Source organism: Manis pentadactyla, chromosome 3 (genome assembly GCF_030020395.1).
Source record: "Manis pentadactyla isolate mManPen7 chromosome 3, mManPen7.hap1, whole genome shotgun sequence".
Taxonomy (NCBI): Eukaryota; Metazoa; Chordata; class Mammalia; order Pholidota; family Manidae; genus Manis; species Manis pentadactyla.
This window is the reverse complement of record NC_080021.1, coordinates 107,879,110-107,905,688: the sequence shown is the minus strand read 5'-3', so window position 1 is coordinate 107,905,688 and position 26,579 is coordinate 107,879,110. Positions and strand designations below refer to the sequence as shown.

Below are 26,579 nucleotides of genomic sequence, written 5' to 3'. Positions count from 1 at the left end.
CCCCAACCTCTAGTGTATTTCACGGAAAACAAAACTTCCCAATAAAATTGTGTTGAAATGTAGAGAAAAAAAAATCTGTATTTCCATTTACAGATTTTTTAATGTTTTTCTTAAAATATCATGCGAACTGGCATAAGAAATATAACCTCATGATCTTAGTTCTTTCATCTGTAAAATGAATAGCTTACAACAAACATATTTTGAATGACCCCACCAGGTCTAAAATTCTCTGAACCAAAAGCAAGATAAAGCAATGAACTAATTCGATAATGGTCTTTAGCATAACTAGGTAGCTATAATCAGAAGGACACTCCTGAAATACATTATTTTCTCCACTTCTGGCTTGAATATATTATTTTTTCTATCCTGATGGTATAATGGATAGTCCTGAATGCCTTCAGTCAAATATATTCAAATTCCCTACAGCATGCGGTCATCTTGATTAAAATATCAACAGTTTATTACAGATGGAGTGGTTCCAAAATATGATAATGCTTTTCAGGTAGCAGGTGTTCCTGCCTTTTATTCAAATGGCTAGCTGGAAAGATGCAAAAGTCTTTTGTTTCTTGATGAGGCTAGATAGACTTTTACCTATAGAAAAAAATGTCAAGTGCAAGTACATTTAAAATTTGCTCCAAAATTCTTTTTAGTGTATTAAAATGTATATGTTACTTTTCATTAATTAAACCCATCAGAAATCAAATGACTAGAAAATAAGTAAAATTCAATATAGTTGTTGATTTATATATTTGAATTATATTTGTTGAATTATATTGAACTCTTACTCTACCCCTGAGCACTGTTGCATTTTTTTATTTTAAATCTTAGATGGTCTGAAAAGCAATACATTTAAATTTAATGAGAAATTTAATATTGAATGTAAATAAGTTAAAAGGTAGGTAAAAATGATGTTATCATGAATAAGTATAGCATTTTTTAAATGAATTATTACTAAATTCAGAAAAAGATGTGGCCCATATATTTTAATTTAGATTATCAATGTCCAATCTTCTTCCATAGAAAGACAGATGTGGAATATTCTAATCTTAATTTTGATAACACCTGAGTTCAAGTCCTAGCCTCATCCACGTACTTATAACCTTGGACTTACTACTTAGCCCATCTGAGTTTTGACTGACTCAACCCATAAAATGAAGGCAGAGGAATAATAGAAGCCACACAATCAGTTCCCATGGACCGCATCCCACTGACAAAGTGGCTTGACCCAAGCATTAAGTGACAGCTTGTGATCCTTCTACCTGGGAAACCCTTCAATCTCATAAAAAAAAATGGATATGTTTTTAAAAGTTGTTATTTCTCTTAAAAACATTAGCTACTCAATTTTATCATTTTTGACATTTATAAGTCACACAAACTTAAAAGGAATGAAAAAAAATTAAGGTTCTCCAAGAAATATTTTTTCCATTTGCTTATAATGCACCCATCACTTTGATTTCAGACACAAAGATTACACTGGTTTCAATGACATCTCTTTAGGGAAAAGTAGCTCTCACATAACTTAAAGAAAGAAATATAGAAGGGAAATACATACAGTATGAAAAATAGTACTACTCTTTACTAAATGCTCCCTAAAGTGACAGCTTTGCTTTTTTGGGGTTTCTCTAAATTCATCTCTTTATTACAGGAGTAGTGAAGGAGTCACACATACCCTTCTAAGAACTATTACTCACTTTGTTTTTTTGAAAAGAAAATGATTCTGTACACCAAAATGGATCTCCATGAAAGAGAATCTGCATTTCACTGTAAGTGTGAAGCACACATCACTGGGAACAATGGTGGGCAAAGGTGGGCAAGAAAAGTTTTGTGAAAGGCTGACTCTACCAGACTGTGGCAGACTTGGAAGGAAAGAGGGAAATGCAGAAGGGGGCATTCCTGAGAATAGGCAGGGGAGATGAGCTATGGGGCAACATCCACACAACCTGGGACCATTTTAAGAAATGGGGAGAAAAGAAAGAAAGAAGGTAAAGGCAGATTTCTCTGCCCCTATTGCATTTGCCATCTGGCCAGGATGCTTTCAAACTAATGAGCAGGGTAACATCCAGCATGAGTCCACACAGGGAAGCCAATCAAGTCCTTTGTAATGATGATCATAAACAGGTATCATATTAATGACCGAAATAAAATGACTGCTCTAAAATTCATGAACATGAAATCAGTGTATGCAATGACAGATTTCTCTCCATTGCAACCAATGTCACTAAAAGAGATAAGCATCTTTTTTTAATAAGCATTTTTTAAATACAGTAGGAAGATACATCTTTAAAAATGCTACCAAAAACTGGACAGCTACATATAAGAGAATGAAACTGGATTATTGTCTAACTCCATAAACAAAAGTAAATTCAAAGTGGATCAAAGACCTGAATGTAAATCATGAAACTATAAAACTCTTAGAAAAAAACATAGGCAAAAATCTCTTGGACATTGAGCAACTTTTTCCTGAATGCATCTCCTTGAGCAAGGGAAACAAAAGCAAAAATGAACAAATGTGACTACATCAAACTAAAAAGCTTCTCTATGGCATAGGATACCATCAACAGAACAAAAAGTCATCCTACAGTATGGGAGAATATATTTGTAAATGACATCTCTGACAAGGGATTAACATCCAAAATATATAAAGAATTCACACACCTCAACAAATAAAAGCAAAGAACCTGATTAAAAAATGGGTGGAAGATATGAAGAGATAATTCTTCAAAGAGGAAATTCAGATGGCCAACAGGCACATGGAAAGATGCTCCACATCCCTAATCATCAGAGAAATGCAAATATAAACCGCAATGAGATATCACCTCACACCAGTTAGGATGGCCAACATCTAAAAGACAAACAACAACACATGCTGGCAAGGATGTGAAGAAAGGGGAACCCTCCTACACTGCTGGTGGGAATGTTAATTAGTTCAACCATTGTGGAAAGCAGTATGGAGGTTCCTCAGAATGCTCAAAATAGACTTACCATTTGACCCAGGAATTCCAGTTCTAGGAATTTACCCTAAGAATGCAACACTCTAGTTTGAAAAAGACAGATGCACCCCTATGTTTATCGCTGCACTATTTACAATAGCCAAGAAATGGAAGCAACCTAAGTGTCCATCAGTAGATGAATGGATAAAGAAGATGTGGTACATATACACAATGGAACATTATTCAGCCATAAGAAGAAAACAAATCCTACCATTTGCAACAACATGGATGGAGCTAGAGGGTATTATGCTCAGTGAAATAAGCCAAGCAGAGAAAGGGAAATACCAAATGATTTCACTCATCTGTGGAGTATAAGAACGAAGGAAAAACTGAAGGAACAAAACAGCAGCAGAATCACAGAACCCAAGAATGGACTAACAGTTACCAAAGGGAAAGGGACTGGGGAGGATGGGTGGGAAGGGAGGGATAAGGGGGAAGAAGTGTTCATTACAATTAGCATGTGTAATATAGGCGGCGGTGGACACGGGGAAGGCAGTATAATACAGAGAAGACAAGTAGTGACTCTATAGCATCTTACTATGCTGATGGACAGTGACTGTAAAGGGGTATGTGGTGGGGACTTGATAATAGGGGGAATCTAGTAACCAAAATGTAATTGTACATTAATGATAACAACAACAAAAACAAAATATATATATAATGCTGCCAAATGTCCATAGGCATCAGTTTGAGGAAATGATGGAATTCAACATGACTTGATAGGAATATTTATATCTCAAAATCGTTTAATTTTACATTTCCTAGTAATATGAAGTTTGTTACTATAATGTAAGAGAGATGGAATGGAAACATGAGTTGAACAAATACTGAAAGCCAAGTCAACAGAGCAGCACCAGACCCTTCACATGGTACATGCCATATAATCCAGGATCATATTCCATAAAGTGCTGGCAAAATACATCAGGGAGAATGTTAAGGATTTTATTTCAGTAAGTCTTCCCTATGTAAATAAAAGAACAAATCACTGTGGTATTTGCTGAATGTATTTCATTAGACAGGCTTTTTCACATTGTTGTAGAATAGTTCTAAATTATACAGTTAACTCAGGTTTCAGAAAAACATGGAGAATGCATCCATTAGCTATGCAGACATATGAGCCCTTGGGTTATCTGGCCAGGCATTTTCCACCAGTGCCAGAGCACTTCACTGAAGCTTGTGTGATAAAACAGGAGTGGCCTCCAGAGCATGTTTTCAGAGTAAGCTTTCTTGGAATTCTAACTTTATCCTTGACATGAACATACACACCCCAACACACTGACACATGAGCACACTCATTTCCTTTTGTGCTGCTTTAACTGGTGAAAGAGAAAAGGTATATGAACAAAACTTCATTAATATTAATATAAACTTTGTTTTTTTTCTTCCTGAACACTGTCACTTTGTTATACTAAATTAAAGCCCTGACAGAAACATCCAATTATTCCTCAGTAAGAAAATGCATTAGGGTGTCATAGTTAATAAGCAGTTCAATGCAATCACACCCTGATCATTCTCCCGAGTGGTTCAGTCCTTTGCATGGTATGCTTAGAACCAGAATGTCTAATATTAGTTCCCTTAATGGTTGTTCACCTATGAGTTATAAAATGGATAGTCACTCTCCTTTTAGATGTGCAAACAATCTATTCTTTACTCAGAAGGACAGGGATGGAAATACCTAAATAGAAAGAAGAAATCTATGTGTCTTAATTTGTTCTCACAAAGGGAGTCTCTGGGACTTGGTATAATTGCAGGGCATGACATTGAGCTCAAGGCTGGTTCCCATGCCCAGCTTACCAAGCCCCATAAAGCATTTGAACCAAAAGCAGCAGCTCCCTCTGATGAAGGAGGCTTCCCCTGGCCAAGTTAACAGGGTTGTGATAGGCTCCCTTTGGCCATGTGCTGCCTGTTGGAACCTTCTCTAAGCTCAGAGGCATCACAAGAAAAGACCTTACCTACCTTAATGAGAATCTGAATGGACCCCGTGGCTTTTGTGGATATGAAATACCAGAAGCTCATGGTGCAGGCAGCACTGGATTCTTGCCACAGGGCACTCTTGAGGTGTGCTTCTTCACCCTGAAGGCCCACTGGAGTAGCCTCCAGGTACAAGAAGTGCCCTAGGAGAAAAGATGGGGTTCAGACAGAACAGAGATAACAATGAGGGTGCTATCCTACCATTGCCACCTTAGTTAGGGTTTTTAATTACATTTCATATGGTCCAAGCTGCCCAAGTCATTTCTACTTGAAACAGAAAGGAAATCTAACAGCCCTGCCTCCAGCTCACTGAGAACAATTTTCAACTATCTGTGCTTTTAGCAAAATACTGCACTGTATGCAGATTAACTGATCTGACAGGATATTTATGTCATTGAATCAAGAGAGTTATAGAAATCATTTAATGGACTCCCCAAACTATCTAGTTTATTGTAAAACCGCATAAGGATTACCTATGAAATCTAAATAAAGGAATGTGATATGCTTTCAAATGTTCAGTCATCTGTTTAGTGTGTAAATAAAATGCTGAGAATTTTAATATGTAGCTTAAGAAAGATTTTGAGTATTATACCTGTGGATAAAATGACAGTTTCTGTGGCCAGGATTCTCACCTGGCCCTGGTTGACTAGCTCACTGCACACCTGTGGGCAATACATGGCTGTTGACTCTATAAAAAGAGCTCCGCCCAGTACTCTGGGCATGAACAGTGGCAGGGCTGCAAGGCTGCAGGAGAGCAGAGCAGAGGCTGGAGTGGTGGCAGGAAGAGGACAGAGGCCAAGAGAACAGCTGTGCGGGCAGAGGGGCCCAGAGGCAGAGACCAGCTTGCTGCCTGCAGACTCGCTCTGAGTGAATGGGATTCTAGTGACTGACCTGCCACCTGGAAATAAAGTTGGGTAGAACCCTTTCATCCCAAGAACTTTTTGCTGTCAATTTCTTTGGTCACATTGAATCCATAGTGAACTTGCCCAGGGCTGAAACCCTTTGGCAAGACATACCTGTGCATCCAAATATCCGAAACATTTTATGTGTGTGGAGCTGAGTGTCTGATCTTCCTTTCTCTGGCTTGGTCAATCTCTCTTGGGAGAGTTTGTTTTATCACAGGCCTGTCAAACTACATTATTGAGACACCATTTCCCTATTTTACAGCATCCAGGAATTTAGGCTCCTTCTTTATTTTGCTAATGTTCTTTGTCCCTTGACCAATTAGTCTGAGACTTGACCTCAGCTACTTACTACAATGGTCCATGTCCAACACCTTTGACATATGTAATCTTACAGTTATGTCTGCAAAAGGTAGTCTACAGCTTTCCAACTGTTTCCTCTCATACATGCCATCCCATTTCATCTCTACATCCCTGTTCGGTATGCAGGGAATGTTTCATTATCACGATTTGACAGATGAGCAATTTGAAAAACCTGAAAAATGAAGTGACTTGCCAATAAACAAATGACTGGCAGAATTCAGGGTTATTGATTTCAAGTGTGTGTCATTTAGGACAGGTACCTGATAGCAGCATATACTATAATCTATCTACAATTATTGAAATAATATTAAATTTTGATTACTTGCTGTTACCTGTTATCAAAATGAAAAGTCCCAAAACAGAGTCATTTCTGTGAGGCCAATTCACCAAACAAGGGTGGCTTAATACCTTACCTACCTACAGCTTCAACCTCCCCCAGAAATGTAGTCAGTCAGGAATTTTCTAGCCAGCACCAATGAGGTAATCTGTCACATGATCCCTTTTCCATGCCCCCCACCCCCAAAAAAGAAGATGATGAGTTGATCTGCCTGTTAAGACCCCCTTCTCCTCCTCCTAAGGAAATGTGACCTTGCCTGAAACAATACTTTTTTCTCTTTAGCTACTAAGTTCTTGCCCTGCCCTCCTTCCTATAAACCTTCCCTTTTGGAGGGCTCCTCAGAGCACCAATCACCTTGCTAGATGGGTTGTTCCCTGATTCATGAATTGCTTAATAGAGCCGATCAGACCCTCAAATGTACTTGGTTGATTTTGCTTTATAACAGTGTGAACTCTGTCCCCCAAGAGATGTTAAAGTACTAATTCCAGTCCCTGTGAATGTGATCTTATCTGGAAACAGGGTATTTGCCAATGATCATGTTTAAGTGAAGTCCTTAGGGTACTTCTTAACAAAAAAAGGGAAATTCAGATGCAGAGACAGATATGCATGAGGGAAGACAATGTACGGACCCAGGAGAAAACCATCAAGGAGCCCAGGAATGTCTGAGGTGACTGGAGCAAGACAGAGGAACAGACCAGATGCTTCTCCATCACAGCTGACACCTGTGATTTAAAAAAAGGAGCCAGTTCCGCTGACACCTTGACTTCAGACTTGTGGCCTCCAAAACCATGAGAAAATAAATGGCATTTATGCCTCCCAGTCCGTGGCACTTTGCTCCAGCCCTCCTGAGAGACAGATACACTCATCAAAGGTTTGACTTACTTGCCATGGCCCCATGGTGGTCTCGCCAGAGCTCTGCAGCTGCTATCAGGGAAGACAATGGGATGTGAATATGATTCCAGCCCTTGTAACAACCTAATAACCTACCATCTCCATTTCCAAGTGTGTGGTCTTTGGGGGGTCGCAGGCTTTGATGAGAGCCAACACCCAAAATCCAATCAAAGTTTTCAGCCAGGGAGTTCTGCCAGCCACACCAGCCCTTTTCAAAAGTACAGGAGGCACCACATTCATTTTCATCAGTGTAATCTCCACAGTCATCCACAAAATTACAGCTTTGTTCTGGCTCATAACATTGGCCATTCTGACATTCCCGATAGCCATGGGGACAGTGACCTGAAAAACAGAAAACAAGAAGATGAGGAAATGCTCCTGATACATTCATGATGTTAAAAGGTAGTAAAAGTAGATTCACTTTAACATATAAATAAGCATGGTGTTCTTAGGAGTGTGAGGTATCTGACTCCTCTCTCTCTCCTAATCCCCTGCAGGATTCTGGTTTATAGATCGCTCACAGGGATTACTTAAAATGGAAAAAAATAAAGTATCATTTTATTGATCTAGGAAAGTATCCCAAGTCTCCTCAAATACAGCATTTCTTATAAATTATGTTCAAGGATATAAATTAGATCTGAAAGCCTAAGTGAGGCTTTGAATTATTTATCATGAAACAAGATCTTTAGGGTTTTAAGAGCTTATGTATTATGTGGTATTTGAAAGTACATTCCATTACCACCCATGCACACCAATATTTATCAGAGGTCAAACATCTATATGATACTTCCTCAGAGCAGGGGCATGAATATATAACTAATATCCAACTTTCTGACAGACTTCTCCAAAATGCGTATTTTGTTTGGAATTTTAGAAGCAATTTGTTTGGAATTTTAGACAGAATTTCCCTACGAAGCAGTATCACTGATAAAGACTTTTTAACAGAGCTTAAGATACAAGGCAAGGCTTCTGAAGACCTGAGTTTGAGCTCTGATGCTGATGCTTATCAGGCACATGACTTGGATCACACCAACACTTGATAAGCTTTAGCTCCTCTATCTAAAAAGAGAAAACATAACAGTAACACCTAAAGAAGGGAAGCCACAGACTGCTGTTTGTTTTACCAGTCCTTAGAACAGTGCCTGGCCTTAGGGTGTGATTGGTAAATATTAGTCAAATAAATGAATGAGTGAAATATAATTCTGTGGAGGTGGCAAAGTAGTTCAACATGCATGTTCAAAGTATTATTATTATTATACTCCTCCCATCTACAGGAGAACAAAACTTCCATGGGTAAGGTTATTTCAGTAAGAAAAGTTGTTCAGAGATCCAACTAGGGACCTCAGCTTCCCCTTCGCCCTGTGACACCATAGTATTAGACTGTCTCTTCCTTTCCATTTTGCCCATCTGCCAAACAGAAGAGCTGTTAATACCCCTCCCCACTTCCCTTCCAGAGGGTAGCTCCTATGCCCCAAGGCAAGCAGGTGGTGGAGGACAGATGTGGATGAAAGGGAGAAGGTAATTTGGGGATTTACCAGAAGATGTTCTGGGAGCTGGCAACTCCTGCTGATAAAATCTCATATAGAAGCTTTTAAGCCCTGGGTCAGTCTCACATTTTAGAGAACAGATGGCTAAGAGGGAAGAAGTGAGAGGAGCTGAATGAATGCTACATGGAAGCCACTGGGAAGAATACTGGTGTTCTGATGACTCCTAGCGATTTTCTGCACCAAACTTCTCCTGGACTCCTTGTTCAAGATCACCTAATTAAATGTCCTTCACACTAGCAAAGACTTTGAAAATAAGTTTCCACCATGTGTTCTGCCTTGCACAAAACTTATTATCTTGGTTAATTGCTAACATTTTCCTTTCTTGCAGGGTTGGATCAAACTATTTTTATGTAGATGCCCAGTTCAGCAAATTGGGGATAAGATGACAAAAGATTTTTAATGTTTCAATCACAGAGCTTGACTCAGAATTGTAATATCACAGCATTTTTGAGCTACCCAGAAATGAAGATAACTTACATTAACCCTTTTATTCACAGATGCAAAAACTGAGGATTATTAATGTTAAATGACTGACTGATTTTTCAAAATTAGAAATGCAATTTGGACCCAGGTCTATTGTCTGAAGAATTATTTTTTAAATCCATCAACTTGGAAGAACAGTGATATCAGATTAGCTATCATAAGACATAAGACCAGCAAGAAACAGAAATTGTGGCATTGACAATCAGATGCATTGTTCCTTATGGGACTGTTGAGAACCTGAGAAATTACTAGATCATTTAATTTTATACAAGTTGGCATTTATATTGATTCTGTCAATTCCAATTTGTTTGGGAAATAAAAACAAAACTGGTCCTTAGGATGATTTTTTTCCAAAGAGACCCAATCAAGCTAAAATATAATTCTTTTAAAACAAACAAGAAAATAAACATGTTTCTAAATGGAAACACATTAGAGATCACAATATATTATGCAATCAATATGGTTAATACTTTAGAATCATAATTTTTATGTTTCTAAAATATAATAGCTGAATAATTTAAAAATACAGTAATTCAAATATTACACAAGATTTATTGTGAACAGAAAGCCCTCTACATTAATAAAATTGCACTATTATGAATTCTACCCATATAATACCCAACAATATTTTTTGATAATTAAGAGAAACTATCAATTAATGTTACTTACCTATTTCAAACCTATTCTCCATGGCTGTTGTTTTACCCAAGAAGTCAGCTACCTCAGAAGAACATGATGTATATCTAAGTGATCCTGATATAAAACTCTTATGAAATTCTGTAATTGTGATTTTTACAAAAAAAATATATTTTTTAAAAAAGGCAGAGACCCTCTTGGTGGGCAGTTTAGTCTTGTAAAAAAAGAACAAATTATAAAAGTTAAAAACCTCCTATGTAAATCTTGGAGACATCTAAAACTTAACATACTTAAACCCAAACTCTGTTTCTTACCCTCTGTGGGTAAAATTGCCGTATTTCCAGAATCTCTCACCTGGTTTTAGTGCATCTTCATATCAATAAGTGTTTCCAAGGAGTAGAGAAAAGTAATTCATCTCCATATCAATAGGTAATTACATGGGCCAGCAAGGGCTTATCTAGAACAGAGAGGCTGGGCAGAGGCCTTTCTTCTGCTGCAGCTGAGTTGAGAGAGACGGGATGACTGTTTGTAAGAAATAAACGGGTTTCTTAAACATTATTTCTCCCTTTGATCGATTTCGGTCTCAAAAGTATTTTGCCCTGGGATTTTCCAATCTGAACGGTTATATCTGGCGATAGTCATCAGGACATCTGAACCCAAAATCTGCCTGCATCGGTGCGACGCTTGGGCAGGCCATCTCTAGGGATGGTGGGAGGTCCCAGTGGACGCAGAGGTAGAAGGTGCAGCTTCACTTGGGGACCCCCTGTATGTGGGGCTTCCAACTGGGGAGACCCTAGTAGGCAATTGGTCTAGGGTACAGCATCTCCTAGAAGGGTGGGTCCTTCCCCAGAATTGAGGAAGGGTGGAGACACTGGAAGCTGCAGAATTAGCCCTCCATCAAATAGAAGATTGATTAGAGGCCCTGAATGGCCATTAAGCAGCCGGCATTGTAGGATCTCTTTTCACTGAGATAGTGAAAAGTATTACTGAGGAGAGAGAGCGGGTTATCAAGGAGAGAGAGAGAGAGAGTTATCAAGGAGAGACAATGGCAGAAGAGAGACACATTTCAACACTGCTTGGAGGAGCTAGGAAATGACCTTTGGGATGCCCTTCAGGAAAAGAGACAGTTATTGAAGAGAAGGCTCATGCTTCCACATGATTCCTTAGCAGCAGCGTGGGGGGAGGCAGCAGAATCATCTGCATTGCAGGAGGTCATTGGGGAGGGGGAGGAAAGAGCGGTGCCTTTAGCCCAAGATGGTGGAGGAGGTGTCTGGAGAGGATGAGGGGGTGGACCGAGGGCTGATCTGTTGTGGAAGACACCACCCAAGGCAGGAGCCTCTCTTATATTAAAGGCTCACCCAGTTGTACTTAAAAAAAATAGAAATGCTGGAGGCGCAGCCAAGATGGTGGCATGAGTAGAGCAGCGGAAGTCTCCTCACAAAACCACATATATCTATGAAAATATAACAAAGACAACTCTTCCTAGAATAAAGACCAGAGGACACAGGAAAACATCCAGACCACATCCACACCTGCAAAAACCCAGCGCCTCGCAAAGGGGGAGAGGAAGGCCACAAACCAACAAGAAGGGAAGTTCTTCCAGCCGACACTCGTCCCAGCTCTGCAAACTATTCCTATCACCATTAAAAGACAAAATTACAGGCAAACCAAGATCACAGAGACACCAGAGAAGGAGACAGACCTAAACAGTCTTCCTGACAAAGAATTCAAAATAAAAATCATAAACATGCTGACAGAGATGCAGAGAAATATGCAAGAGAAATGGGATGAAGTCCAGAGGGAGATCACAGATGCCAGGAAGGAGATTAAAGAAATGAAATAAACTCTGGAAGGATTTATAAGCAGAATGGATAAGATGCAAGAGGCCATAGATGGAATAGAAAACAGAGAACAGGAATGCATAGAGTTGACATAGAGAGAGATAAAAGGATCTCCAGAAATGAAACAATATTAAGAGAACTGTGTGACCAATCCAAAAGGAACAATATCCATATTATAGGGGTACCAGAAGAAGAAGAGAGAGGAAAAGGGATGGAAAGTATCTTGGAAGAAATAATTGCTGGAAACTTCCCCAAACTGGGGGAGGAAATAATCGAACAGACCACAGAAATACACAGAACACCCAACAGAAAGGATCCAAGGAGGACAACAACAAGACACATAATAATTAAAATGGCAAAGATCAAGGACAAGGAAAGAGTCTTAAAGGGACCTAGAGAAAAAGGTCACCTATACAGGAAAACCGATCAGGCTAACATCAGACTTCTTGACAGAAATCCTATAGGCCAGAAGACAATGGCATGATATATTTAATGCAATGAAACAGAAGGGCCTTGAACCAAGGATACTGTATCCAGCACGATTATCATTCAAATATGACAGTGGGATTAAACAATTCCCAGACAAACAAAAGCTGAGGGAATTTGCTTCCCACAAATCACCTCTACAGGACATCTTACAGGGATTGCTCTAGATGGGAGCACTCCTAGAAAGAGCACAGCACAAAACACCCAACATATGAAGAATGGAGGAGGAGGAATAAAAGGGAGAGAAGAAAAGAATCTCCAGACAGTGTATATAACAGCTCAATAAGCGAGCTAAGTTAGTCAGTAAGATACTAAAGAGGCTAACCTTGAACATTTGGTAACCACGAATTTAAAGCCGGCAATGGCAATAAGTACATATCTTTCAATAGTCACCCTAAATGTAAATGAACTGAATGCACAAATCAAAAGACACAGAGTAATAGAATGGATAAAAAAGCAAGACCCATCTATATGCTGCTTACAAGAAACTCACCTCAAACCCAAAGACATATACAGACTAAAAGTCAAGGGATGGAAAAACATATTTCAGGCAAACTACAGCGAGAAGAAAGCAGGGGTTGCAGTACTAATATCAGACAAAATAGACTTCAAAACAAAGAAAGTAACAAGAGATAAAGAAGGACACTACATAATGATAAAGGGCCCAGTCAAACAAGAGGATATAACCATTCTAAATATATATGCACCCAACACAGGGGCACCAGCATATGTGAAACAAATACTAACAGAACTAAAGGGGGAAATAGACTGCAATGAATTCATTTTAGGAGACTTCAACACACCACTCACCCCAAAGGATAGATCCACCGGGCAGAAAATAAGTAAGGACACGGAAGCACTGAACAACACAGTAGAGCAGATGGACCTAATAGACAGCTATAGAACTCTACACCCAAAAGTAACAGGATACACATTCTTCTCAAGTGCACATGGGACATTCTCCAGAAGAGACCACATACTAGGCCACAAAAAAGCTTCAGCAAAATCCAAAATATTGAAATTCTACGAACCAATTTTTCAGACAACAAAGGTATAAAACTAGAAATAAATTCTACAAAGAAAACAGAAAGGCTCACAAACACATGGAGGCTTAACAACATGCTCCTAAATAATCAATGGATTAACAAACAAATTAAAATAGAGATCAAGGAATATATAGAAACAAATGACAACAACAACACAAAACCCCAACTTCTGTGGGACGCAGCGAAAGCAGTCTTAAGAGGAAAGTATATAGCAATCCAGGCACACGTGAAGAAGGAAGAACAATCCCAAATGAATAGTCTAACATCACTATTATCGTAATTGGAAAAAGAAGAACAAATGAGGCCTAAAGTCAGCAGAAGGAGGGACATAATAAAGATCAGAGAAGAAATAAACAAAATTGAGAAGACTCAAACAATAGCAAAAATCAATGAAACCAAGAGCTGGTTCTTTGAGAAAATAAACAAAATAGATAAGACTCTAGCCAAACTTATTAAGAGAAAAAGAGAACCAACACAAATCAACAGAATCAGAAATGAGAATGGAAAAAATAATGACAGACTCCACAGAAATACAAAGAATTATTAAAGACTACTATGAAAACCTATATGCCAACAAGCTGGAAAACCTAGAAGAAATGGACAACTTCCTAGAAAAATACAACCTTCCAAGACTGACCAAGGAAGAAACACAAAAGTTAAACAAACCAATTACGAGCAAAGAGATTGAAACGGTAATCAAAAAACTACCCAGGAACAAAATCCTCGGGCAAAGACCCCACCAAAAAAGGAAATTAAAGACCAATATCCCTGATGAACATAGATGCAAAAATACTTAATAAAATACTAGCAAACCGAATTCAAAAGTATATCAAAAGGATCATACACCATGACCAAGTGGGATTCATCCCAGGGATGCAAGGATGGTACAACATTCGAAAATCCATCAACATCATCCACCACATCAACAAAAAGAAAGAGAAAAACCACATGATCATCACCATAGATGCTGAAAAAGCATTTGACAAAGCTCAACATCCATTCATGATAAAAACTCTCAGCAAAATGGGAATAGAGGGCAAGTACCTCAACATAATAAAGGCCATCTATGATAAACTCACAGCCAACATTATACTGAACAGCAAGAAGCTGAAAGCTTTTCCTCTGAGATCGGGAACTAGACAGGGATGCCCACTCTCCCCACTGCTATTTAACATAGAACTGGAGGTCCTAGCTACAGCAATCAGACAAAACAAAGAAATACAAGGAATCCAGATTGGTAAAGAAGAAGTTAAACTGTCACTATTTGCAGATGACATGATATTGTACATAAAAAACCCTAAAGACTCCACTCCAAAACTACTATAATTGATATCGGAATACAGCAAAGTTGCAGAATACAAAATTAACACACAGTAATTGGTAGCTTTCCTATACACTAACAATGAAGCAATAGAAAGAGAAATCAGGAAAACGATTCCATTCACAATTGCATCAAAAAGAATAAAATACCTAGGAATAAATCTAACCAAAGAAGTGAATGACCTATACTCTGAAAACTACAAGTCACTCTTAAGAGAAATTAAAGGGGACACTAACAAATGGAAACTCATCCCATGCTTGTGGCTAGGAAGAATCAATATCGTCAAAATGGCCATCCTGCCCAAAGCAATATACAGATTTGATGCAATCCCTATGAAACTACCAGCAACATTCTTCAATGAACTGGAACAAATAATTCAAAAATTCATATGGAAACACCAAAGACCCCGAATAGCCAAAGCAATCCTGAGAAAGAAGAATAAAGTAGGAGGGATATCACTCCCCAACTTCAAGCTCTACCATAAAGCCATAGTAATCAAGACAATTTGGTACTGGCACAAGAACAGAGCCACAGACCAGTGGAACAGACTAGAGACTCCAGACATTAACCCAAACACATATGGTCAATTAATATTTGATAAAGGAGCCATGGACTTACAATGGCAAAACGACAGTCTCTTCAACAGATGGTGCTGGCAAAACTGGATAGCTACATGTAGGAGAATGAAAGTGGACCACTGTCTAACCCCATATACAAAAGTAAACCCAAAATGGATCAAAGACCTGAATGTAAGTCATGAAACCATTAAACTCCTGGAAAAAAACATAGGCAAAAATCTCTTAGACATAAACATGAGTGACTTTTTCTTGAACATATCTCCCCGGGCAAGGAAAACAACAGCAAAAATGAATAAGTGGGACTATATTAAGCTGAAAAGCTTCTGTACAGCAAAAGACACCATCAATAGAACAAAAAGGAACCCTACAGTACGGGAGAATATATTTGTAAATGACAGATCCGATAAAGGCTTGACGTCCAAAATATATAAAGAGTTCACATGCCTCAACAAACAAAAAACAAATAATCCAATTAAAAAATGGGCAGAGGAACTGAACAGTTTTCCAAAAAAGAAATACAGATGGCCAACAGACACATGAAAAGATGCTCCACATCACTAATTACCAGCGAAATGCAAATTAAAACTACAATGAGGTATCACCTCACACCAGTAAGGATGGCTGCCATCCAAAAGACAAACAACAACAAATGTTGGCGAGGCTGTGGAGAAAGGGGAACCCTCCTACACTGCTGGTGGGAATGCAAATTAGTTCAACCATTGTGGAAAGCAGTATGGAGGTTCCTCAAAATGCTCAAAACAGACTTACCATTTGACCCAGGAATTCCACTCCTAGGAATTTACCCTAAGAACGTAGCAATTAAGTTTGAGAAAGACAGATGCTCCCCTATGTTTATCGCAGCACTATTTACAGTAGCCAAGAATTGGAAGCAACCTAAATGTCCGTCGGTAGATGAATGGATAAAGAAGATGTGGTACATATACACAATGGAATACTACTCAGCCATAATATGAGGGCAAATCCTACCATTTGCAGCAACATGGATGGAGCTGGAGGGTATTATGCTCAGTGAAATAAGCCATCAGAGAAAGAGAAATACCAAGTGATTCCCTCATCTGTGGAGTATAAGAACAAAGGAAAAACTGAAGGAACAAAACAGCAGCGGAATCACAGAACCCAAGAATGGACTAACAGGTACCAAAGGGAAAGGGACTAGGGAGAATGGGTGGGTAGGGAGGTATAACGGGGGAGGGAAGAAGAAGGGGGGTATTAAGATTAGCATGCATAGGGGTGTGGGAGAAAGGGGAGGGCTGTACAACACAGAGAAGACAAGTAGTGATTCTACAACATTTTGCTATGCTGATAGACAGGGACTGTAAAGGGGTTTATAGGGGGGACCTGGTATAGGGGAGAGCCTAGTAAACATAATATTCTTCATGTAAGTGTAGATTAAAGATAACAAAAAAAAAGAAAGAAAGAAAAGGGGGCTTACTCCCTCATAGGATAAAAGTAACTGTAAATCAACGATTAATGCATGCTTTAAATATCCTTAATTTTGATCACTTAAAGGGTGTCAGATGTTCAGTTATGGAGGTACACTTTTCTGATAATATTCCTTTCTCTTAAGAAAAAAAAAAAAGCAGTTTCTGTGTGGTGACCTCCAATGAGTTCTACACAATGGTATAAAGGGCATTTCAAAGTGTGGGCAAAGGGTCTGTTTGTGTTTATACAGAGGATCAAAGCCTAATTTGGCTACCCAGAAAATGAACTAAGATACGATATGAAGAAGAACTTCCAACATCAGCACTCTCTGTAAGAGTCATACCAGAAGATGATCATCAAAAACCTCAACAAAGATCCAGGTGATGCTGCAGTTGTAGCTGCATTCATCCCACCAGTTCCTGGACTTGCCATTGGAATGAAGGAGGAGATATCTAAGCTGGCCTGTGTATACAGTAAAACAGCAAATTTGACTGGATCTATACTGTTGGAACTCAACCAAGAATTAGGAGAAGTTCAAGCTGTAGCGCTTCAAAGTCTTACAACTACAGACTATTTACTGTTAAAAGAACATATGGGATGTGAACAGTCCCCAGGAATGGGTTGTTTTAATTTGTCTGATTTCTCTCAGACTGTTCAAGTTCAGTTGGACAATATCCACCATATCATAGATAAGTTTTCACAAATGCCTAGGCTGCCTAACTGGTTTTCTTGCTTTCACTGAAGATGGCTGGTAATTATAGGTCTGCTTTGGTTATGTAACTGTTTTCCTATTATGTTAATGTGTGTATGCAATTTAATTAGTAGTTTAAAACCTATACATGCTTAAGTTACTCTACAAGAAGATATGTCAAAGAAATAATCAATCTTCCCATGTTTTCTTCTGCCTGCTACTTCTATAGCTTTTCTTCTGCCTTCCTAATTACAACCCTTAAATAGAATTCGTGCCTCAAATCGAATTTACCGAGTATCATAATTCTTCCAAGTGATAAAGATACCTCAAGACAAATGCTGGGCATAGAAGCCACAGGGCATAAATCTGCAAAGAAGTAAAAAGCTAACCTTTTCAAACAATATTGCCTCTCTCTCACTTACCAACTTTACATTTCCCTGTATGGCCCCGGAAGATGACTGGTTAGCCAGAGACGGGTAAGATTCCTCAAGGGAGGAACAACCTGAGACAGGCACAGTCGCAGGGGGGACATCAGGTGAGAAGCTGGGGATCAACAGAGGTGAGGCTTAGAACCTCACCCCCCCTGTTTTGAGAGAAATCTTTTGCATACGTGGATGTTTTATTGCCCTTGTCTAGCTTGGATTAACACTTAGTCTACAGGCACACACCTGATCATCTATATTTGCTCTCTTACAGCACTAAACTATGTTTTCTACCTTTATCTTGCATCTACCTACCACTTCAGCATTTTATTAAAAAAATAATAATAATTATAATAACAAGGGAGAAATGTGGGATTCACATATAAATCAAGTATAAAAATCAAACCAATATTCATATTTGACCTGATTGTTTATAGTTCATAATGCGTGATCAAAACCGAAAGTTTCTGTGATGACTGCCCTTGTACTGTTCACCATGTAAGAACTTACTCACTGTGTAAGAATTTGTTCACCATGTAAGAACTTGTTCGTTATGCTTCAGAAGATTGGAGACTGACGAGAATTAGGCTTGGGGTGGATTAATGATTGTGCATTGAGCATTGAGTCCCCTATACAGAATTTTATTGTTGTTAACAACCATCTGATCAATAAATATGAGAGATGCCCTCTCAAGAAAAGAAAAAAAGTAGGATTGAGCAAAATACACCTGAAACATTTGTATTATAATTTGGTTATTTTCCTAAAATCCCCAGTGGAAAGTGAAACGTCGAAGGATAGAAACTTTTTAATCACCAAAGATAATAACACAGTACATGGCAGAAACTCCATAAATATACTGAATAAATTAATAAACGGCCTTATTTTGTTATAAATATAAAAAAGGTTTTTTTGGAAGATCATCTGGTAAAATAAGCACCATTCATCAAGTTATTTCTATGAGAATGTAAACTTGGAATTATAAATATATTATTATCCATAAACAGATTCAAACATAATAAACATGGTTGTAACTTAAAAAAAAAAAAAGACATGCAACAACTGCGGGCTCCTCAGGGGGAGGAGCGACCCCCTCCCCAGGTTGTGGAGTGCTCCATTCTCTGCCCCCATACCCAGGATGAGCTGGTGGACATGGGCAACCAGTATAGGCAGAAGCCATCAGAACCCCTGCTCACATGGTTTTTGTGTCTCTGGGATATAAGGGTGGAAAATATTGTTGCGTCAGGTTCTGAAATGAGTAGACCGGCTTCCCTGATGACTCACCCTTCTCTCCAGCAGTGGTTGCAAAGTGACCATCACACCTCAGGGAATTGGGTGCTTCTGAAATGGCTGACAGCTGCCATCAGGGCAGTTTGGCCTAATCAGGGTGATTTACCGTACTTACCCACTACCTAGAAAACATATGCAGAGCTCCAGCAGGTGTTATAGGAGCTGAGCATGAAAATTATCATCTCCAATATGGACCCCCAGGGCCCTGATGAAGAGTTGTTCACCATAGGAATGAGAAATCTGGTGCTGCATACAGCTTCCCCATCTCTCTTTGGGTCCCTAGTGACTATTCTTGTGTCCCACATAGGGTAACCCATAAGGAAGGCTATTCATACTTTAGCAGATCAGGGGAAGGTTGAAACAATAAGGGTATGGGAGGAAGTACGGGCCATGACTGAAAGGAAAAGCGCAGAAGGCCCTGTGAAGGTCTCGAGGACCCAGATGTGGGTGGATTTGATAAAGGCTGGGGTAGTGAAAGAAAAACTCAATGGGCAGCCCAATAGAATATTGTTACAACTGTGGCACCAATTAAAGCCAGAGCAGCAGTTTCAGCCTCTGAGTTCCAGGACATGGAAGCCAGAGGAAAAGCCCCATGCCTGGCCTGTGTCCCTGCAAGAATTCCTGGGGGACAGTACTCAGGGTTCACCTGGGTCCTCACCCCCAAAGGACAAGAATTGGGCATCACAGTTTGACTGAGGGGAGGGTCAAGGCTTATACCTTGTGGAACGTGGTGGAGACCAGAGGCCATATGTAAAATTAGCAATTCCTTGGTCCCCTGTGAATGTACAAAGTGTCCTAGTGCTGCTGGACACAGAAGCTGAATATTTCCTGGTTTATGGCAACCCTGAGCGTTTTCCCAGAACCCCTGCTGTGATAGATGGATATGGGGGTAAGTCAGGTAGAGTGAAGAAAACCCAAATCCCATTAGAGATAGGGCATTTACCCCCAAAGGAGTATACTGTGTACATTTCTCCTATCTATGAATATATTTTGGGGGTGGATATCCTGCAGGGCCTGTGGTTACAGACCACTGCATGAGAGTTCAGACTGAGGGTACGTGTGGTAAAGGCAGTTCTGAGGGGACATGCTAAGCACCCACCTGTAGCTCTGCCTGTACCTCAGCAGGTGACAAATACTAAGTAGTATAAATTGCCTGGGGGGCAAAAGGAAATTGGAGAAACTCTACAGGAGTTGGGAAAGGTGGGCATGAAAAAGCCCGCTCATAGTCCTTTTAATTCCCCAGTGTGGACACTGAAAAAGCTAGATGGCTCCTGGTGTATGAATGTGGATTACAGGGAATTGAATAAAGTCACAGCCCCTTTGCATGCTGCTGTCCCCTCTATAGAAGCTATTCTGTACACCCTCAGCCATGAGCTAGAAATGTATCATTATGTTGTGGACCTTACTAATGAATTTTTCTCTATTGGCATAGCACAGGAAAGCCAGGAACAGTTTGCCTTCATGTAGGAAGGCCAGCAGTGGACATCCACTGTCCTTCCACAGGGACATCTCCACAGTCCCACCATCTGTCATGGACTTGTAGCCCAGGACTTGGCCACATGGAAGAAATCCCACAAGGTACGCTTGTATCGCTACATTGATGATATTACACTTACGTCTGGTTCTCTTGCAGATTTAGAAGGGGCAGTTCCTAGGCTGCTGCAACATCTACAGGAGAAAGGATGGGCTGTGAATAGCACCAAGATTCAGGATCCTGGTTTGTTGGTAAAATTCTTGGGGGTTGTCTGGTTGAGTAAAACTAAAGTTATTCCTGAAGCAGTCATAGACAAGACCCAGGCTTTTCACACCTACTACTGTGGCAGTATTCAAAGAGTTTTTGGGTCTTTTGGAGAGTATTTATTCCACACTTTGCACAAATTCTGAAGCCCTTATTGGTACAAAAAGGCATCAGGTGAGACTGGGATGAGACATGTGCAGCTGCTTTACTGCTGCCAGGCTGGCAGTCAAGGCTTTACAGGGCTTGAGTGTAATGGACTCCTCAAGGCCCTGCACGCTAGATGTCCATTTAGCCAAAGATGGTTATGGATGGGGTCTTTGGAAGCGCCAACCTATTGGATTCTGGTTACAGCCATGGAAAGGAGAAGAGGTCCAGTACACCTTGATAGACAAGCAACTGGCTGCTATTTACTATGCCTTGCTGACTATGGAGTCAATCACCGGAACACCTCTGACCAAGGTAATAATCACCTTCGTGGGGTGGGTGCGAGACTGGACCCAAGGGCCACAGAGTAGCATGGCACAGTCACCTACACTGGCCAAATGGGGCACTTATTTACAGCAGCATATTTACTAGGCCCTTAAGTGAAGAACTCCAACACTTATCGGGGCCAGTGACCTATACCAGTGGAAAGCAGGAAGAACTTGCTTTTGAGCCATTGGCAGCTGAGACTCCTTATTAGCAGGGAAAAGCCCCTATACCTGAAGATGCTTGGTACACAGATGGCTCCAGTCATGGGCAGCCCCTGAAGTGGAGAGCTGTGGCTTTCTATGCTAAGACTGGGACAATATGGATGGAGGATGGAAAGGGGAAGAGCAGGCAATGGGGTGAGTTGCAGGCAGTATGGCTCATGATCACCCAGGAGCCTACCCCCATAGTTATCTGCACTGACAGCTGGGCCATCTATTGGGGCTTGACCCTGTGCCTACCAACATGGTATCATGCCAACTGGATGGTTGGTGACAAGCCCCTTTGGGGGCAAGAGTTTTGGCAAGATCTATAGGCCTCTCATCACTCTAAGACAGTTACCATGTCATGTGATTGGCCATTTGCCTTTGGCATCCCCAGGGAATGATGAAGCAGACACACTGGTCAGGTTCACTGGCTAGAAAGTAAGCTTGTGTCTGATGTAACCCAATGGTTACATCAGCATTTGTTGCACACAGGGCAAAAGAAAATGTGGGCTGTAGCCTGTCAGTGGGGCTTGCCATTGACCTTGAAGAAGTCAGCAGAGCTTGGGAGGAGTGCCTTGTGTGCTCTAAGAGGGACTTACACCAAGTCGCACAGCAACATGGGAGAATAGTGGGGCTTGCTATTATGGGAAAGTTTTGTTTTATCTTTATGGCCAGTGCACGTACCTCCTGTAGCCCTATATATTGACCCATCTGTAATTCTCACAGCAAGGTGGGTGAAAGTCTGGTATACTAGCCCAGGAAGAGATCCCATTCCTGCCACTGTTCTATCACAGGACCACTCTCTTGCATGCATCCTACCAGATGGACAAGATTTGCCTATGCTGGTGTCATTAACACATGTATCTTATCGCCCTTAAGGTTATTTTCTTCTACAGTCCTTGTGGCCTGGATGAGCTCCCCCATGATGAATGCTCTCAACTCCCTCCCTACCTGTTCAGCTACTGACTGCCTGTGGAATGGGTCAGCTATGGTCTTAATCTGCATGGGACTTTGAACCTAGCTGAATCCTCTGGTTTGAGGATTATCATGATTTTCTCCAGTTTTCTCACACAAGGGGCCATTGCAGAAGATGGGAAACGTGTAGATTGTGAGGCAAGATTTCTGGAGGCATGTGCTGTGGGTAAAAATGCAATATTACCAGAATCTCTCACCTGGCTTTAGTGCATCTTCATATCAATAAGCGTTTCTAAGGAGTGGAGAGAAGTAGTCTATCTCCAAATCACTAGGTAATTACATGGGCCAGCGAGGGCTTATCTAGACCAGAACTGTTGTGCAGAGCCCTCTCTTCTGCTGCAGCCGGGTTGAGAGAGAGACGGGACAATTGCTTGTAAGAAGTAAATGGGTTTCTTAAACTTTATTTCTCCCTTTGACTGATTTTGTTTTCAAAGGTATTTTGCTCTGGGATTCCCCCCCCCCCCCCCCCGCGGAGTTATACCCTCCAAACTTTCCTATTGCACAGCAACTCCCTAATCCCAGTTACTCAGAGGAAAAAAATCTTGTAAGGATCTCTGTGTAATAAAGTGTGACTCCAATTTTTGGCGGATTGGTAAACTATAGTCTCAGGATCAAATCTGGCCTACCACATATTGAAGTAAATAATATTTTATTGGGACTAGCCATGCCCACTTGTTTGCATATAATCTATTGCGACTTTTACACTAAAATGACAGCTGAGTAGTTGTATTCAAGACCATATGGCCTGAAAAACTGAACATATTCATTCTCTGAACATATTATTTTCTTAACCTCCACTTGTTTTTAAACTAGATTACTTTAAAAAGACTAAAGTTTCCCTTAAGTTAAGAAAATTGCTGAATTCTCTCCTAAACCTGTCTTCAAAAAAAAAACTTAAAAATAAGTCTCAAAGAGACCAAACAGAACTGTAAGCAGCTTAAGTACCTCTAGAACAAAGTCCAACATTTTTAAAGGAATATAGCAAACTTCAGCACTCAGCACTATAAAATTCATGATGTCTAGCATCAAACTAAAAATTACTTGCACATGAAGGAGCAGAACGTGATTTATAGTCAGGATAAAAACTAGTCCATAGAAGAAAACAGATATACAACAGAGGTGATGGAATTATCAGATGAAGAAGTTAAAGCAGCAGTTATTATAAAAGGGCTGAATGGATTCATCTACAATTCTACAAAATCTTCAAAGAGCTATTTGTACTAACATGTAAGTCTCAGGAGATTACATACCATCAATAAAAAAATCAATTACATTTCTATATGCTAGATATAAATAACTGGAATCTGAAAATTTTTTTTTAAATCCTTTAAAAGAGCAACCCACAACATGAAACCATAGGGATAAATTTAACAAAATATATGCCTGGCCTTTACAGGGACAACTGCAAAACACTGCTAGGAAAATAGATGCTTAAAGAAATGGAGATAGATGTCAGATTTATGAATCATAAAACTCAGTATTGTAAAAAACTCAATTCTCTCCAAATTTGTAATTTCCATATAATCCCAATCAAAACATCAGAATTTTGTAGAAATTAACAAAATTTTTCTAAAATGTATACAGAAAGGCAAAGTACCTGGATTAGCTAAAAAGTTGGCAGACTCACAGTATTTGATTTCAATATAAAGCTATAATATAATAATAATTAACACTGTACAGTATTGATTTATGTATAGACAGACTGATCAGTGGAACTGAATTTACCATGCAGAACTAGACTCACACACATACAATCAACTGATTTTCAAAAAAGGTGACCAAATTACCATGTAGTTTACCAAAAAGGCATAAACTGAACCTAATTATGAGACATCAACAAACAAATTGAGGGATATTCTACAAAATCAAAGGCCTATACTTTTCAAAAGTAACAATGTCAAAAAAGACAGACTGAGTAAATGTTGTAGATTAAATGAATATAAGACACATAAAAACTAAATGCAGTGCATGATCCTTGATTGGATCCTGAAACAGATAAAAAACAAAATTTACATAAAGGACATTTTTGGGGCAATTGTAAAGTTTGAGTGAGGCCTAAATTTGGATAATAATACTCTATCAATGTCAAATTCTTGATATGATCATTATATATGTAAGGGAATGTGCTCTATTTTAGGAAACACACTATGAATTATTTAAAAGTAAAAGGACATGACGATGTCTGCAACTCACTCTGAAATGATTTAGAAGAAAGATTATCTGTAACAAATGGGCAAACTGATAATCTGTGAATCTGAAGTATGTGCATAAATTCTCTGCATAGTTCTTGCAATATTTCTATAAATTGGGAACTATCACAAAATTTTTTAAGAATATAACATTTTTGAAGTTAAAGAAATAGAAATCCACCAAAGGCATCCCACCTCCCGCAGAGTAAAAGCCAAAGGTCTTAACATGGGTCATATGTACTGCACAATTTTGCCCCTGTTTTCTTTCCTTTATCGTTGTCCTCCAGACAAAGACTGCCAGGCACACATCTGTAGTTCAGTAAGTAGGGTTTATTACTTATTGCAGCAGTGGAGAACAAACACCATGGGGAACCAGGGGCAGTTCAGTAAGAAGGTGTTAAAAAGACTTATTATAGGATTAGGATTTTGGTTACATCATGTTGGGGAGGATTCAAGAGAGTTTTACTCTGGGTTAGGTGCTGTCAGGAAACAGGGATAATTCTTTGATTGGGTATCTTAATAATTCTTAACTAACAAAAGGACTAGATAGTCTAAATTTATAATCGGTTAGAAATATCTTTTATTTATATGAGTCAAAAAAGGACAATGTTTGGTAATTCTTTTGGCTGAGACAATGTTAATGTTTCACCTGTGTTCAGGCACAATTACAAGGTGACCATGTTTTTATTTTGATGCACCATCCCAAGAGTGGCTTTATCTGAGGCTGACACTCGGTGAAATTATTTATGTTTAACAGGAGGACCACCAGAGCATAGCAGCTCCAAGGCCTGGCTAAGGTCCTGGATGTCAGGGGCTGGTTTTCTTTTTCTCACTTAGCAATTCTACTTAGAATTGGCAAGAGAGTTCACTGGAGCAGCCAGCCCTTATACGTAATGGATAGAAATAAAACTCTTCTGGTTATCTTCTTTGCAGTAGGTAAAAAATGGCAGACCAGTTGCTTTGGGAGATTGTGAAACATTTAAAAGGCCTTCATATCTGTTATTTGTTAAGCCTCTTGACTTCTTCCTTTATATGAAGGTGCTCTGGGATCCACTTTAATGTTAGCATGGAAGGAGACAACATATGGAAAGAAATTCCATGAACTAGATGACAGTAGCCTTAAGGAATTGAGGGAAAATACAAGTAAAGGAACTGGGATTTGCATTAATAAAAAGAGGAGGACATGGAAGGATGTTCAGGCAGAAAAGCAGCCTCCAGGCTTTAAGAAGAAAGGCCTGATATGATTCCAACTGGCTTGCAAATGTGATATGGCTGAGGCTGTAGTTCAAAGAACAGTGGTTTTCAGTGTTTACCTGTTTCCTGGGCAATGCTTAGTAGCCCTGGGCTCAGGCCTCAACTGGGAACATACTGCAAATTGGTCCAAATACTGTTCCTGCACCCTCCACCTTCTTCATTCCAAATAATAGCAATCTAAATATTCAGGGCACTTTCATAAGCTTAAGCAGCATGATAAAATTTACATTAACAAAGTTACCACTCATTTTCATTCAAAAGATACTTTCAGAAAGAATGGTTTACTGCCCAATTTTTTAAATTACCCTATTTAAATACTAAACATCTTAAAAATGTTATGCTAACATTCAACTAATTTTAACTCCCTAGTGGAAAAAGAACCCAAGCAAGAAATACAAAGATTTCTTGTAAAAATAAATATTCCTTAGTGATCCTGACTTGGAGGAAATTTCTGATGTCTAGGTGATGAACAATTTGTCTACCTTAAGTTTCTAGGTACCATATTTAGAAAGTT

At 39.5% G+C, this 26,579-nt stretch overlaps 1 protein-coding gene across 1 annotated transcript in view; it reads right to left on the bottom strand.

Moving 5' to 3' along the window:
• MALRD1 (MAM and LDL receptor class A domain containing 1) overlaps positions 1-26,579 on the bottom strand; it is a 694,454-nt gene that overhangs the window by 333,213 nt on the left and 334,662 nt on the right. Inside the window, exons 27-28 of the mRNA XM_057498267.1 lie at positions 7,551-7,796; positions 4,947-5,104 (exon numbers count right to left, since the gene is read on the bottom strand). Coding sequence (XP_057354250.1) covers positions 4,947-5,104; positions 7,551-7,796 — 404 coding nt within the window. The remainder of the gene's footprint in view (positions 1-4,946; positions 5,105-7,550; positions 7,797-26,579) is intronic.